Source organism: Culex pipiens, chromosome 3, assembly GCF_016801865.2.
Source record: "Culex pipiens pallens isolate TS chromosome 3, TS_CPP_V2, whole genome shotgun sequence".
NCBI classification, from domain to species: Eukaryota; Metazoa; Arthropoda; class Insecta; order Diptera; family Culicidae; genus Culex; species Culex pipiens.
Window position 1 is genome coordinate 150955818 of NC_068939.1, and position 14067 is coordinate 150969884.

General features: G+C 34.9%; 2 protein-coding genes across 4 annotated transcripts in view; one reads left to right on the plus strand and one right to left on the minus strand.

Annotated features, from left to right (window-relative positions):
• LOC120422250 (mucin-19-like) overlaps positions 1 to 14067 on the plus strand; it is a 134711-nt gene that overhangs the window by 59143 nt on the left and 61501 nt on the right. For all 3 annotated transcript variants that reach the window (XM_039585646.2, XM_039585645.2, XM_039585643.2), the window contains exon 3: positions 6688 to 6861. In XM_039585646.2, coding sequence (XP_039441580.1) covers positions 6688 to 6861 — 174 coding nt within the window. The remainder of the gene's footprint in view (positions 1 to 6687; positions 6862 to 14067) is intronic.
• On the minus strand, positions 186 to 1035 carry LOC120422251 (uncharacterized). The gene is made up of 2 exons (XM_039585650.2): positions 451 to 1035; positions 186 to 391 (listed from the first exon to the last, which is right to left on the minus strand). The coding sequence occupies exons 1-2, from the start codon at positions 813 to 815 to the stop codon at positions 187 to 189; spliced, it is 570 nt and encodes a 189-aa protein (XP_039441584.1). The 5' UTR covers positions 816 to 1035; the 3' UTR covers position 186.

Genomic DNA, 14067 nt, shown 5'->3' on the forward strand with positions numbered 1-14067 from the left:
TGTGGGTCGACGTTTGAGCAATCGGTCTGAAAAGCCCGGCTCTGGGCCAGTATCGGATTGCTAGAAAGCACTCGTCCTTCCCGGTGTTTGGCGAATGCTGATTCCCTAGCCACTAGAAAAAAGTAATATCATAATTAATCGACTTTGTTTTGAGCCAGATTATGTGATATCTAGTAGCACAGTATATTATTTACCGTTTAAAATTCGAGTAAACGCTTCCGCCAGTACTCTCTCTTTGAGTTCTGGGTCGGATGGTTGTGGAACGGTTGGTTTTTTCACACAGCAAAGTTCGGAGATACGTTTCGCTCCCCAGGGAGTAGTTTTTGCACTCTTTGATAAACCCCAGGCTTGGACAGCATCGGTGCAAGTTAAATAATCAACGCTGTCGACACTGTGAAAAGAAGGGATTAATATGGAAACGTCAGCAAGCATTTTTAGTTGAATAAATACCGATTCAGGTGCAGTAAACAAGCTACAATGTGCTTGCACTTATTATTGCCAGCCTTGCAGCTGCATTTTAAAATCCACTCGGACACGTTGGCGGCAATCTCAAGATCAACTTGATGAGGGATTTGGTTTGGATGGGAAGATTGTAAAACGTATCCTTTAAAAGTTGTTGATGCTGCTCTAGAAGTTGTATAACCCAAACAAACAACGTGTCGTGCATCGAGAACGCAGCAGCCTTCTCTTAAGGGGCGCACCGAATCACTCACATAATCGAAAATATCCAGCAAAGATAAGTTCACCTCAATTGAATCAGCCGGAACTGCCTTTTCACCTAGAAATAGATCAAACATATACATTGCAAGCGTCATTCATAAGCAGATATCATTCCTCAGAAACATTTACAGATTTTTTGTGTTAAATTGCTGTTTATATACAAACAAATGTATTTAAAAGATAGCATTTTTATTTTCTCGCATGACGTACCCATTTTTGTTACGATTCCGTGCGTTTTTTCACAGTAAAAATCACTTTTGTCACGAACTCTTATACACTGCCCATAATAAAAATACAAACACCCTCAAAAAGTTCACATCTAGGCGGCGCTGCGTGTCATTTAGTTTCGCTGCAAAATCTCTATAGTTCTTTTTATACTTTATTGTGTACCTAATAGAACTAAAGCAAATATTTAAAATGAAATATGTAAAACTGACTTATAGTAGCAGCAAGTAAAAAAAGTTTGGTCCTTAACGATCATAAAACAAAATCAAAATAGATTTATTTGAAAAAAATAACGGGCAAGCGCATGATGATGATTTGTGCAGAGAATCCCCTTTTTTACGCGATGCGTTACGTTTTTCTAATTTGTTGATTTCTTTGGAACGACGCATCATTTTTACAGTCTTTTAAAAGCAATTTGTAGGTTTTGTTCAGATCTACAAAACGCAGCTTGCAAAAATATACAGTATTAAGAGGTTTAAGAGAAATGGACGAAATAAAGAGCGTAACGCCACCGTGAAAAACCCTAGGATAACATGTCTACAAAGTTTGATTGAAATCGGAGAGGGTCGGGTACTACCGATTCCCTATTTGACATGAAATTGCTCATATATTTTACATCAGGCCTGCCCAACGCCCGGCCCGCGACGGCTTTTCAAAATAGTTCATGAAATATTAAATAAATTAATTGATTGTCTGAATTAAAAAAATAGGTTCAGATCAATTTTTAACACATCATAACAATATTCTTCATGTTTGAATTTAATTATTATATTTTCTAAATGAAAATGGTGGTGAAAACAAAATTTTCCATTTCGTAAAATTGTAAAATCTATGAAAAAACTTATATTGTTGTCTAAAAATGTACAAAAAGACTCTAAATTTAAATTTCTTTCAGTTTTAACTGTATTTACTTCAAAATGATTTTTTTTCTATTTTCCTAAATAAATAAGTCGTGCTTGCCATTTCAATAGGGCACATAACTTTTTTAACCAAGAGTGTGTCCCTTACACACCTTATGTAAACTGTCATTTGAGTAAAAGGAATACACTATTGTTTACAAAAGTTATGTGCCCTTTTGAAATGTTAGGCTCCAAGTAAGTAAAAACTTATGAGTTTTTCCACAACAACTTTTCAGTGAAAAAGTTTTTTTGAAAAAAAGCTTTGAAAAGCAAATTATTCATACTGAAAAAAGATCGTTGCAAATATTTAGAAAACTTAAAAAATGTCTCAAAATGAGTAATGAAATCAGGGAGCAAAAAATATATTTTTTCATAAACTTTAAATTTCTAAGAATAACGAATTGAAAATTATTTAAAACATATTTTTTTACATTTTTAAATTTTGTGTGTGTTTAAAATCGTTTTGAAATATTTGAATTTGAATAAAGGTGCACAACAACAACCCAAAAAGTTTTTTTTTGTAAAGGATATTCGAATGCAAATTTCGTTTGAATAAATTTTATCATGTCTCATTGATTCTTTATATTGTAGTGTTGAGGAAATTGAAGTTAAAAAATTTGCAACGACCATTGAAATTGTAATGTTTTTCATTAAAAAGTATATCAAGGTATTTAATTGATATCGTCAAAAACAATAACTATGCAATTTTAAACAAACAAAAATTTAAATAAGTCAGATAAACACATTTTTAAAAGTTATCTTTGTTTTCCATTCTTAAAATCAAGATATTTGAATCTTATTTGCAACACAAGTTTTTTTATTTATTTACTTTAAAAGAACCCAATCATAAATACAATTGAAATAAATCTGTTTACTTTTTCCACTTTTATCAAATATAAGTTCCGGCCCGCCACTGCTATAGAATCAGATCTGGCCCGCAGGGCCAAAAGGTTGGGCACCCCTGTTTTACATTCTATGTTATTCCAAGTCAATACAAAAATCCACAGTCTGAAAGAATTCTAAAGACCAATATAAATACAGTTAAACCTCGCATAGTGCGCAGGCGTTACGCTTTGCGTTTATCGATTGCAGTGAAACCTCTTTTTACGCGGTGCGTTATGTTTTTCTGATTCGTCAATTTCTCTGGAACGACGCAACATTTTTGCAATCTTCTAGAAGCAATTTGTAGGTTTTGTTCAGACCAACAAAACGCTTTTTGAAACATGCAGGAATGTTGTATGGTTTTAGAGAAATCGACGAAATAAAAAGCGTAACGCCACCGCGTAAAAAGAGGTTTCTCTGTACTCTAAAACGACATAATATTTTTGAAAACTTTTTTAAGCTACAGTCATCCCGCATATTCGGAACGGTTTCCAGATCGGCCAATGTTCAAAAAATCATAGCAAATCGATAATTGAACTCAATGATTCGCTTTTACCTTCATTTGAAAGCTTTTCTTGCGATCTTTCAAATGCTGTATCGAAAGTCTGCAAATTTTAACTTTTATATGAAGTTTTTGAAGAATTACTTTGACCCTTGAAATCCACAAATTCGGAACACTTTTTTCTTACGAATGTAAACAAACTTTGGATCTCTCCAGGATTATTATTACCAAATAATGACTTCACACACTGAAACCAATGAAACTCAAGCTTAGTGATGTTTTATACATGGTTTGATAACTTTTTTTGTGAAAATATCAGTTAAATTCAGGCGTTCCACAATTGTGGGAGGCACAATAACATCCCACAATTATGAAACAGGCCATTTGGAGGCAGTGTTTTCCTGCTCTGGACAAAATAGTCTTCGAATGAAGTTTTTTGTTCAAAAAGTCCTACTTTTACTAGTGAAATAACAAGAGAATGTTCAAATAAAGCTCGTAAAATTAGTAGGGCCGACAGAAAAGATGCATTTGGCGTGCTATTGACAAATTATCACAAAAGTGTTCCGAATTTGTGGGTGTTCCGATTATGTGGGATGACTGTAGTTCTAGATTGGAACAAAACAAACAAATTGCCACAAAAAGGTTGCACAAATATTATGTCGTTTTAGAGTACCTCGCATAATGCGCAGGCGTTACGCTTTGTATTTCTTCGATTACTCTAAAGCGACATAATGTTATTGCTATCTTTTTGAAGCAATTTGTTCCTCTTGTTCCAATCTACAATTAACTTCAAAGAGATTGCAAAAATATTATTTCGTTTTAAATTAGGCTGGTACAAATATTTTTAAAAGTTTTTGTAACCCCCCCCCTTCAAAATTGGCCCGAAAAATCAGGGGGCAAAAAAATATTGTTACAATAAACTTCAAAATTTCAATGAAAATTCAAGTGCAACCAGCTGAAATCAAATTAAAATACATTCTTCTGCGTTTTAAATCATTTTTAGCATGTTTGGGTTCATTAAAAAATCTTAAGATTTTTTGAAAATTTTCGATGCAAAATCTTTTTTTTCGATACAATTTTTGTTTTTGTCAGATCTTAGATTTTTTCAAAACAAATGATTGCATAACAACTGAACTAGTGTAAAATGCATTTTAAAACACGTTTTTCCTTTAAATGTGAAGACTATGGCTTGTTATTTAAATTTTTATATTTTTTTATTTTTTTGCCCCCCCCCCCCCCCCCCTTGACCTCGGCCAGGGCCGAGGGACAAAAACTTTTTTAAATATTTGCATCGGCCTTAATTGAAGAAATACAAAGTGTAACGCCTGCGCACTATGCGAGGTTTGAATGTTTTCTTTAGGTAACAAAATAAGTACATTAAATTAAAAAGAATCCGATTTCCACAGGACCTAAATCATTAAAAATCCTGTAAATTTCTCGGGAAAAATCATAAAATATTCCAAACATGCCTGATATTTTTAAACCAAAAATAATATTATGAAGCAAAATTCATTCAATATTGAATATTCCAAGTATTAATAATCAAATTTATTTTGTAGTTATGCCTACACAATAAAATAATTATAAAAATTTTACTATGAAAGTAATATAAACTAAGATTAAATCTGTAAGCAGTAGACAAAAATATTATCGATGCTCCAAATAACGATCACTGATTACTCAATACTTTATCAGCCCCTGTAATATCGACTCAAAGAAAGTCGACTCTGCCTACTGAATTTTGCTTTTTTAATGATGTTTTGCTAAATATTTATTGGATCATTAAAAATAAATTAATTCACTACAACAAAATCTGAGCAATCTTTTAAAAACTTGTTGCAATATACTTGTAACGTCAATTTTAAAAAAATCAAATCTTTAAAAAATATTCTAATATTTAGCAATTAAAAAACAGGTTTGTGGTTGGAATATTTGTTGAATAATTTTATTTTTATGCATTGAAAATTTTAAAAATTCACGCTGTCCGCAAAATCGTGCGAATTCACTTATATGTCCAAATAAGCCATTTTGCATAATTGGTTTCTCCATACAAACATGGGAGCTGTCCAAACCAATGGGCTATGAAAACGTCCGAAAAATTTTATCTTGAGTAGGGATTTTCTGATCGACTTAGTATCTTGAGCAAAGTTGTAGTTCACGCTTGGGACCTTACCAAAACAGAGTAAATGTATAAAAAATCATTTGTTATTCTATTTATTTGTGACTCGATTATGACAAACTTACTCCCTTCGTTTTTAACATTATTTGATATGTTTTTGTGAGCAAAAGTGCAACAATTTGAGCTTCAGTCCATGACGGATTTTTTGCTTGTATGTGTCAAAAAAGTGATTTTAAAAAAATAGTTGTTTTTTTAAGAAACCATTTTTGGATGTTAAATTGAATTTGATATTTCGTAATTTATATTTTATGTTGATCATTAAAATTTAAATTTTATTTAGTTTTTAATCAACTTTAATAAATTAATTTTAATTTACTTAAAAAAAGTTCATAAATAGTGTCTATCCCTAACAAAAATCAGCTAGCTTAGAAAATTCTCTACAAGTGACTTTGTTAACATTGTTAATCCGATCTGGTTCCTGCCATATAGCCTTTCAATGAACACACGTTAGGAATGATGCATAATACGATAAAAATCTACGGTATCTTGAAGCTATTGATCTGCTCTTTACTTTGAGTCACTTAATATTACACACTGAATGTACAGCACTCAAAAATAAATCAAATCTGAGAGATTTAAAACGAGCACTGCGGCTTTGTCCGCTCAGCTATTAGGCCGTTGAAGAGTGGGTAGGATAAAGCCAATATGGGTTACATGTTTCTACGTGTTATATTACATGCAATGCAATATCAATTCAGTTCAATTCGGTTTTATTTGTGAATAATCAAATTACAACTTGTACATAGTATAAACCTAACAGAGTTTTTGTGTTCATTTCTGGAGTTTTTTTTGAAAAGGACCAATAAACCAAATGACTCAAGGCGGTTTCAAAAACATCCAAAAAGCAAAAACTGGAAATTTGGTTTATTGGACCTTTAAAAAAAAACTCCAGATTTCAGCTGTGTGTTACGTCATAATTCGGTTTAGAGCAATTGTTACTTTTAACTAGTTCATAAACAAGAGTAAGAAAAAATTCTCAAAAAAACATACACAATTACTTACCTGCAATTTCATTACACACAGCTGAATTCTACTTTTTTTATGTGCAACAATTCACAAGAATTGCTCCTGCTATCTCAGGAATTAAATCAAATTGATATCATTCCAAGCATATCCGAGAAAGAAAAAGCAGAACATTTGCAAAGCAATAACTCAATCGACGATAACAGCACTCGCAAATTAATCCCCCAGAAAACAATCCGTGCTCAGCCCGTGTAGTGTTACCCCCAGCATAAACAACAACTAACAAGTTTCTCTCCTTCTTTCCATCTCCATTCCAGCCCGGCGAGTCCGGCTTCGTGGTGCTGGGCGACCTCACGCTCGAGACCTCGACCGACCCGGACGACTCGTGGGCCATGGGGCCGCCGTCGCCCTGTGACGTCGAGTTCGCGAACGCCAACATTGTGATCAACGGCAAATCCAGTATGAGAAACAAGACTAGTAGGGATAGCAAGGTAAGTGCGCGCCGCGGAAACCAATTTGCATAATAATCCTTGAAGCGAGCCGGCTGATGGCTCCATTCCGTGAAGTTCTCCGTTTTTTTTAAGTGCACAGCGAAAAAGAATGTTGCTTTGCGTGTGACTTGGATTAGCTGGGTCAAGTTTATCTCGCCAACCTTGACAATGAATATTTACACGAGTTTAGAAACAAATTTCCATGCGATTAAGGTAAATTTCAAGCAAATTTGCAGACGTTTTCGTTCTGTGCAGCGAAAGAAGTGGCCGATTGAAATGCAAATCAAACAGTGTTTCATCTGGGTTCGCAAACTATCACGTCGCGAGAGTACTCCGTGATCCGTGCCCAAGTGCGCGCACTTTCAAAACCGGAATTCGATGTCGACGATAGCTGGAGGATGATTGAACATTAGCGAATCGCATTCGCTGGACAGCTCTACTGAAGCACGGCGTCAGAAACCTAAACCGTCGTCCTCAAGTTTCACCAACCGGCATCTCTCGACTTGCTGCTCGCCGGTGATGAAGTCGAGCTTCTTCAAACAACAAGTATCCAATCTACTTCGTAATACACACACTCTGTGGTTCCTCGCCACGCAGGAGGTGATGGCAGCTGATGATGATGCTCGCCATTCAATCGATAATGTGATCACATTCAGCTCAAGCTGTGTAGGGTAGAGTAGCGAAGATCTGCCTGCGCCAAGGCGCCCAGACATGTCGTGTTGAACGGCAGTGAAAACACACATTACATTACGCCTGTTAATCTGGTTTTATGCCTGAAATAGCAACACCATCAGCAATCCTTAAGAGCTCTGCTTGCTTGCTTGTGCATCTTAAGCCGAGAAGACAAGAAATGCTTTTGGAAATCATCTTCGATGGTGGTAACGCCAGACGAGAGAAGAGACACCGCCTTGAAAGTTATTCAATTAAGATGAAAAGTGTTCGATGCAAGTGCAAACTCTCGATGATCCGCTGCAGCGGTAAAGAGCCATCCATCTGCTGCTGTGAAGCTCAGATTGTGCAATCCGATTATGGTGCCGGGTGACACCACGGGAGTGGAAAGTTTACCCGGGGGTGGTCTCTCCTTTTTCCACAGGTGCACCCAGTAGCTGATGGTGCGCTGGTTGGCGGTTGATTTAACCCGATTTGTGGTTGACAATCGAGTTATTCGCTAATTAATTTGGCCAACTTTCATGGCGTTATCCACTTTGGATGTCATCGCTTGTGCTCACCGAAATCTGATTGAGTTGATGTGATTTAATTAAGGCAGTCGATTTTAACCTGTTGGTATTTGGCCTTTGTACACGGGGAGTCCAACAATAGATTTGGTAGTGAAGATTGGTTTGGTTTTGTTTAGTCTCTGTTCTTTATAGCTATAATAATCATTTTAAAATTTCAATGTATTTTTCCTTTTAAAGGATTGGAAATGCTGTTTTTCCCATTAATAGTCGGACCAACCGTTTCTCAAAATCACCGTTTGTGAAATTAGTTCAAATTAGATGACTTGAATACGAATAGGACTTTACTGAAAAAATAGGTACACGGTAAAACAAATCCCGCTTTTTATTGACTTTTATCACTCAAACATGAATTCCCAAAATACACAACAAAAAAAAAATGTGTAAATATCGAAGATGTAATTTTGTACGTTTAAATATTATCCCTTTTATCATGTAATTTTACCTCAATTTAGACTATAGAAGTGACATTACACAAGAAATGTGGTAAAATTACACATTTTAAGGGGTATAATTACACAGTTTTTCTGACTTGAATGATGTACATAAAAGATGTACCCTTTCCAAGATGTAATATTACTATGATTTTTTTTTAACTGAGTACGTTTGTCTTAATTCGCAAATTTTTATTTGTTTTGGGGGAAAAAACCTATAATTTAGTGTTGTAAAATCTGGTAGGGGAAGGTGGGGCAAGAGGAACAATTTTGATATTTCTAGTATGAGTAATTGTTTTTTTTTCAAAAAGTATTGTAAAAAACTTCAAAAGGCGGAAGGTTTTTGAAAGAAGTTCAACGAGTTCAAAAGATTGAAGATCTGCACAGCAAAAAAAGTTGAATTTTGGAATGTTGAAAATTTGGTTGGTTGAAATTACCTCTTTTTTAAGTAATATTACCTAAAACATGTGTAAATATGTGAACCTGATGAATATTCACCAGAAACTGATGGAAATTCATAATTCCATATGTCATATTACATTTTTTTTAATACAAAATTTGTCACAATTTCCTGATGAATATTATCATCATTTTTTTTCTGTGTGTCAAACATATCAAAAGTTATAAGCACTTAAGTTTTTTTTATGCCCTTTTTTTAGGCCTTAACTCAGATATTTTGATAAACACGTTTTTTACGCCTTTTATGGGTTTTAACGAGCATTTTCTTAGCTTGTTACACTTGCCCCACTTTCCCCTACAGTCCATACACGATTATCCGAAGGCTTCGTTAAAATTTCACTTGGGATAATCGAATCACGATTGAAACATTGAAAAACTGCATTTTTTAACCTAATATGCAATCGACAACTCAAATTTGACTGCAAAAAATAAATATCATAATTTTTTTGTTCATGATTCGAACTTTTGATAATCGAAACTTCGGATAATCGAGGCTTCAAATAATCGAGTCTGGACTGTACCGGAAATTTAAATTTTAGGAAAATTTGTGTTTTATTTTTTTTGAAATGTGAAAAAATACCGTTTTTAATTCATAGGCATTAACAATAATTTATTTTTTCAAAAAAACATTCAATCTTTTTTGGAAAGCCAATCAAAACTCCCACAATTGCTTACACCCATAATTCCGAGTCGAGAGAGTCGTTCCCTCAAAATTAATTGAGGGCTCAGCGCCAAAATCGAGAGAATAATGCTACCAACTCACACCAGCATAAAAAATTAGTTCATTCGATAATTTGATACAATAAATCTCCAACAAGTGTCAAACATCGACATCTGACCACTCCTTTTTCACCAAGCTGTGGTGGCCGAGGCAGTTAAGTCGTTGGGTTAGTGTGTCAAAGGTCTCTGGTTCAATTCCCGTAGTCGACACTTTTGGTTTTTTGTTTTGACGTATGAACATATTTTGCAAATGAACCTCGAGAGAATAATTCTTTCGCCCATCCCGAGCTGTGTTCTCTGCGTCCGTAAACCACTATTCTCTCGTCTCGAGGCCATTATTCTCTCTGACTAGCGCTGCCCAGTTTTGGGTGTAAGATACTGCCTCTTTTAAATCTTGTGAAAAAAAAAATTATTCTCAGTGTCACCTCATTAGCCTTCCTTTTTCAACTCGTGATTTCTCGGAAACTGTTGGATTGATTTGCAAAGTTAAAAAATGAAACTTTTGTGACTTTTTCATTACTCTTAAATAACAGTACTTTGGAAATTTAATGATCAAGAGTGGCTTTTTGATGGAATAAAAACAGTCCTGAAAAAAAAATTTGAGCTAATGTTTTTTTATTTATTTTATTGAAAAGAACAGAAAATTTCACACAGGGTTCATTTTTTAACATCGAAAATCGAAAAATAACAGCTTACTAGATGACATGAATTTCAATTTCAACAGAAACTCCAGTTATCTTCCCAGCTTACCAAAAACATGTTCAATTCTGGATTTTTTTTAAAAAAAGGGCCAATAAACCAAATTTTCAGTTTTTGCTTTTTGGGTGTTTTCGAAACCGCTTTGAGCCAGGGTTATTAAAAAAAAACACTCAAAAAGCAAAAATTGAAAATTTGGTTTAAATAAAACTCCAGAATTCTGCCTTTTTATGAAGTAATTTTTAATTGCAAAAATTAGCATTTTTCGTAAAAATAAATATTAAGCCATTTTCGATTACTTGACTTGATTTGCATCGTATTGATTTTTGAAACACTGTTTGAAAGTAATTTCAACTTTTTCAAAAAATATTTATTTCTTCAAAAATAAATTTCTCCGGTAACAGTTATCACTAGCGTGCACAGGGCGGGGCAACATGGGGCAACTGCCCCACCATCCTCAGAAATTTGTTCTAAATTTGGTCAGGGGGTGTCCACGAATGACGTATTTTTCAAAACGTCCATATTATTGCCCCACCTTCCTCAAAGAGCTGGGCACGCTAGTGACAGTTATTGCACCATTCCAATCTCTAGCGCAAAAGATGCCTTTTTGGTCTGCTAAAACATATCCATAATTTCTAATATCATAAAGTTCGTACATACTTTTTTCACATCTATTTGCGGAGATTTTCTGCACAGTAAAAAAAATCATGGTAATATTACATCTGGAAAGGGGTACATTTTTAATGTCAGAACAAATGTGTAGTTTTACAGTTTTTAAGGTGAAATGTAACTTTTTCAGTTGAAATTGAGGTAAAATTACATGATGAAAGAGGTAATATTCATACTTCCAAAATTACGCCATTTTTACTGTGTGACAATACAAAAAGGGATAGTTCTTTTTTACATGCAGCATTGTTTTAAGCATAAACCTCATCAAATCAGCGCTCAGTAGGGTAGAGTAGTCATCAATGAGACACGGGGAACAATGATAAAATGGCTCTCAGAAGACGTAGTTTTAACCTATCAGGCTCATTTTTGGGGGAAAGGTGTGTCTACTAGATACACATCTGCCATAATAGTGGCTTTGGTTATGGAAGCTCCCTTGCAAAGTTATTCATAAATGTTTGATTCTGGGGTGTAAAAATAAAATATGACTAAAAATTACATTTTCGCTCATAGACTACCATTAACACAAAAACTAATATTTCTCAAAATTTCTTTCGTCATTTAAAAGGGCATGAGTTGGGCTGCAATGTCCTTTTATTAGGTTTGACCAAAATTTAGAAAATTCCCAGAATTCAGGGCTGTCTCACTGTTCCCCACTCTTTTCAGCCCATGGGTAACAATGAGACACTTCGATTTTTCTTCATTAAACTTTTTAAAATCTATTAAAATCTTTCAAAACATGAATTGGCAGTGGTTTTTGGCATATTTATTGAGTTTGAACTTAGTTTAACCAAAAATATAAAGTTATTTGGTAAAATATATGGATTTTACAAAATTTAAATACTTTTTAGTATAACTTTTGTTAATTAAAGTTTCAATTTGGCAAAATTGCTTCAAAATGTCCAAGACAAGTCACCTGCAATGAATCAACACAAGAACATGATGTTTAGCAAGAAAAATATTGATTTTCGTAGAGTGTCTCATTGTTCCCCAGCTGTCTCATTGTTCCTGCCAAGTGCGTCTACAATGAGACAGTTGAATAACTCTGGCTGTAAACGTCAGATAGATTTCATGTTTTGGCCAATGTTAGAACAAATTAAAAGAAAGAAAATGCAACAAAAAGCTCTTTAAAACATGCTAATGAAAAAAATACAAAAATCGTTGAAGTTTAAAAACCAAAAGTGTCTCATTGATGACTACCCTACCCTATCAGTATCGCTCAGTATTATATACAAGTGATTCCATTGGATGTACCCAACAATCCGATGAAATTGCACGAAGCATTCAGAAACGGATATAACATGGCTTCAGAAGAGCCACGGAGAATGGTTTATGCATGGAAGCCATCGAAGTTACGGCTTGATAAGCCTCTCGCGGCTATATCGGATAAATTGACAATTTATTAGCAGTATAATTTAATCAGACAGAATCTCCATACTAATCTATTTATCTATGTTTGCTTTGGCCAGCTGCAACATGCGGCTTCTCAGAAATGCAAATTTCTTAGCTTTACCAGAATTATTGTTAGTATCGAAAAAAAATCAATAAAATTTGGGAAAAAAGTAATCGTAATAAAATTTAGAAAACATCGGATCTGCTAACAAAGCGACCACCCACGACCACACACCCACAAACCGAGCTTCACCTTCGTATGATTATCTCACACTTGAAGTGCGATAATAAAAGCCATAAAAATAATGACTCCCCTGATTGCTCTTGTGACGGAAGTATGTCCGCTGTCAGCTGGCCTCGGTTGTTGGTATTTTTATTTGGTATGCTTTGTTTTTGTTTCGTGCTACCGAAGTACCTACACTTGAATAATGCACTTTACTCGTGACACATACACGCACTGAACTGAAAGGTACAAACCAGAGCGAACTGAGCAGCAATAAAAAAGCTGAACCGTAAATGTATGTACACGCGTTTGCTGTGACCAAACATTATGGAACTCTCTCAACATGAACGATTAACTTTTTTCGCTCTTTCCTTATGTTTTTGATAGTTCGAGAAGGGAAGTGTGGAGTTAGATGAACCACACTAATTGCGTCTAGTCTTAACTTATAAGAGTTCAAACAGAAATTGATTATGTTTCTGTTTTTATTCACCTTACTGTTTTCGTCAAGTTTATTCAAATTTAAGATTTCACATTGAACACCAAAACGCTTTCCGCCCTAGCAACTTAAAAATGGCCATGTTTCCACAATTGTTTGCCGCCCCAAGAGTACAAGTACACGGAAAACGGCTGCTCAGCAACAATCCGGCTCAATCCCACTGGCGGACTCTGTTTGATTGTCATTCCGTAAAGTTTGGCACGTTTTATTGTGCGTGTAACAAGCACACGATTTATGTCCATCGTTACGTGAGTTAAACTCCGATGCTTTCTGTTGTTGTTTTGAACTTTCAAGCACGTACCAGGGGCTCCCGCTGTTTAACTTCACCGTTTGTGGCCGTACTTTTGGACAATTACACGATCCGAAATGTTACGGTCACAAAGTGTGCCATTTTTTTCGTGTAACTCTGGGCCACAAACCGCCTCTTCTATTCGACCGGGAAAACGGTGAAAATTGTGGTTAAGCACGTGTTGTAGTGTAGCAATAATAGCAACCGAAACATCAACAGTAACAGCAACAACAGTATGTTACATAAATTAAACATGAAGCGCGTTTGATTAATGCTGTATTCAATCGTGGCGCATCGAAAATTGTGCAATATTGAGTGTGTGAGCACTCTTTCTCCGGACCATGGACTGCACGCGTACACCTTCGCACAGTAAAACATGTAATCGTAATTTTACGTGCAAATTTAAGTTAACTGTATTAAGTCATATCCATGTAAGATAAGCATGCTTTTAAGGTAATTTCAATACAAGTTTGAATGACAAAAAAATAACATGATTTTCAAGAATTGTGGATATCAGGCTCAGAACTGACTCAAAAATTAAATATTTACGGTGCATGCATGTAAACTTTCACATCAGAGTTGCCGCGCTATCGTCG